General features: G+C 38.7%; 1 protein-coding gene across 1 annotated transcript in view; it reads left to right on the plus strand.

Annotated features, from left to right (window-relative positions):
- Positions 1 to 464: 464 nt before the first annotated feature.
- Positions 465 to 3,014, plus strand: part of LOC104628184 (zinc finger CCCH domain-containing protein 13-like) — a gene marked incomplete at both ends in the record, with an annotated part of 6,733 nt that continues 4,183 nt past the window's right edge. The window contains 2 exons of the mRNA XM_010296688.1: positions 465 to 839; positions 1,892 to 2,356. Coding sequence (XP_010294990.1) covers positions 465 to 839; positions 1,892 to 2,356 — 840 coding nt within the window. The remainder of the gene's footprint in view (positions 840 to 1,891; positions 2,357 to 3,014) is intronic.

The raw sequence follows: 3,014 nt of genomic DNA on the forward strand, positions 1-3,014 counted from the left end.
CAATGCCTACAATAAAAGAAAGAAGTTAAAAGTGCACAAGAAAGAGACACACTTGATTTCTAAAAAATTGAATGCTGTTGGAAACAAAAGAAGAAAAATTCCCCTTAGGCAATGCTGTGTAAAAGTTATCTGCCAAATTTTACCATGAACTCCAAAAAGCATTTTATATTGAAGAAAACAATTGTTCTCGGTTTGGAAGTGCGGGAGAAAACCATGTTTTTTTCTGACTCTTTCCTCCCTTCCCTCAAGCAAAGCATTCTGGTAGCTGTGTAATATAATTTTGATGGGGCATCGTGTTCTTGGATGTTAAATAAACTATAACCATTTGAAGATGAGCATACTTTGAAAGGATATCCTTAGCACCCTTGAGAGAGACTAGTTTGATGTTTTGTAGAAACAGCACTTACTTTCAGCACACAGTGAGCAGAGAATGCACAAATTATTTTAATCACTCTTTTTTGTAGGGTATGGTAAGAACCTTTCAAATCAAGTTGTTACATGTAAGCCTATTCTAACTCTTCCTTGCAGGTCTGCTTCCCCATCAGGTCAGCGTCATTCTCCCATATCCTCCAGACATCACTCCTCTTCGTCACAGTCAGGCTCGTCTGTTCAAAGACATTCTCCTTCCCCACACCGCAAAAGAACTCCTTCTCCATCTTACCAAAGGACAGCTTCCCCACCCGTAAGGCGATCAGCTTCTCCCTATCCCCCACACTCTTCCTCGTCTCCTCAGAGGAAGCGAAGCCCTTCGAGACACCGATCTCCTGGAAGAGAAAAGGGAAGACATGATCGTGATAGGACTTCGCAGTCTCATGATAGGCGCCATGAAAGGCGGGATGGTATGAATAAAAAATTACACTTCACAATGATTTTTATTTGTTTGCAAATTGCATTTTGAAACTTAATTTTCAAATTGTGGCATTGTCTGCACCTATTCCAAAGGCTAGGTGGTGAAGAATATACTGGCTGTATTATCATTCCGATGCTGGTGGTGCTGTTTTCAGGGGCTGTGCAATGGTGTATTCCCGATAGGACTGGTTATGTAGTCTCATCTTGTAAAGATCCTTGTAGGCATCTGTCTAGGTGTTTCTTGTGTAGTGCAATGGTGGTGTCAGTAGGTAAATGATCTTCTCTTGGTATCAGGCATATACTAGTGGATCAGCTGACTGACAAGTAGGATGCTTGTAAGTAACTATTACTCTTTTTTGTGAGGTGCCCAATGCTAATCCAGTCCTCACTGATTGCTCTGTCAATTGTCTCTTTAATTGACATTGTGAGGTGTGTGCAAAGAAACAGTCATTCCCTCTGGAAATCTGTAAAGCTGGTTGAGTAATTTGTGATGGGAAAATATGCTGTTTCTCTCAAGAGACAGATTACAAAGACTACATATGTCAGCTTTTTTAGACTGGCTGTAAACTTACCTTACTGTACCAGTAACATTATAAATATGTAATTAAAAAAAGAAAAGAAAAAGGCTTTAGCGAGGCATTGAGGTCTTAAAAGCAAATGGTCTAAATAGAGCACAAATTTTCTGAAAATATATGTGTGTGGAGAAAAAAAGGAATATATGATTAGAAGAGAAATAATCCTACCTTAAAATTACTGAAGTGTGCTTGCTGTCTAATATGTTTGAAATTTATTTTTATTATACTTTCTTTTGAACAGGTAAATATTTGAAAATACAGATTCCAATTCACAAAGATCTTTAAAGCTTACTGAATGTATAGGTAGATACCCAACATGATCTTATGCTACTTACATATTAATTTTGATTTTCTGTGTGTATGTCAGAAGTCTGTTTTGACTGTATTATTTTAGTGTTATTTGTGTGCTAAATTTTTGCTTGCTGTGATTAAGCTAGTTATATAACATTCTTTTAAATATTTTACAGAAACTAGAGGGAAAAGGGAAAAAGAAAGAGAAACAAGAGATGATCGTGATTATGACCAGGAGCAGAGTACCTCCAGGGATCACAGAGATGACAGAGAGTCTCGTGATGGAAGAGATCGGAGGGAGACAAGAGACACGAGAGATCGGAGGGAGCCAAGGGAATCCAGAGACACGCGAGACTCCAGAGATACGAGGGATTATAGCAGAGATACCAAAGATAGTCGTGATCAGAGAGACTCACGCTCCACACGAGATTCCCATGACTACAGAGACAGGGAGAGTCGCGATACCCACAAAAAGGATGACCAATATCAGGAGGACTCACGCAGCTATGGAAGATCCCATGGCAGAGAGGAGAGCTCTCGTGCTGAAACAAGGAATGACTCCAGAAGTGACTCCAGAAATGAGAGCAGAAGTGATAGAACTGGCAGAAGTCGAGGCAGAGGTCCAGAATTGTCTGACAAGGGTATTGCATGATTTAAAAAATTAATAAGTGTCCCTATTATTAGAGATTAAATATTGACATTCATACTGTCGTGTTTGATATTTGATATGGAAATGCTGCCAAATAGTTCATGCTTTTAAAGCTATGTTTAATTCTATTGTCGTTAAATTAGAACAGTTGCTTAAATTTATAGCACTTGTATTCTCCATTGATTAAAGTGGCATAATATTGGTATTCTGCCATCCCATTTCAAAACAAACCTTAACCCTTACACCATTCTATTTAATGTTTCTGCAACCCTGGGTTTTCCCATGGGCTACAAACACAAGTAAGGCTGATGTGTAGTGGAAGATTTGTAGGGGACAGTGTGTCTGAAAGTACTGGGCAGCATTTTTTTTTTTGTTTTGTCTCAAAAGCAACTGCATATCTTAGGTACCTGAAAACTGTCTCTCACCTCCCCACCTCACCCTTGTTTGACCAAAAAAAGTGGGATTTTTAACCTTTGGCAGTATTTTTGAAAGCCTGAGGCACTTTGTAGAACAGCTTCACTTACCCCCTTTTAATCATCTATAGTAAATGTATTTTGGCTTTCTCAGGCTTATTGTGATGTTTTCATTAGGAAAATGCCATACAATTTTTACAGGAGAAATGATCTCTACTTTCTCTGCTTATTCCTTCT

Source organism: Phaethon lepturus, unplaced genomic scaffold, assembly GCF_000687285.1.
Source record: "Phaethon lepturus isolate BGI_N335 unplaced genomic scaffold, ASM68728v1 scaffold5561, whole genome shotgun sequence".
In the NCBI taxonomy this organism is placed as follows: domain Eukaryota; kingdom Metazoa; phylum Chordata; class Aves; order Phaethontiformes; family Phaethontidae; genus Phaethon; species Phaethon lepturus.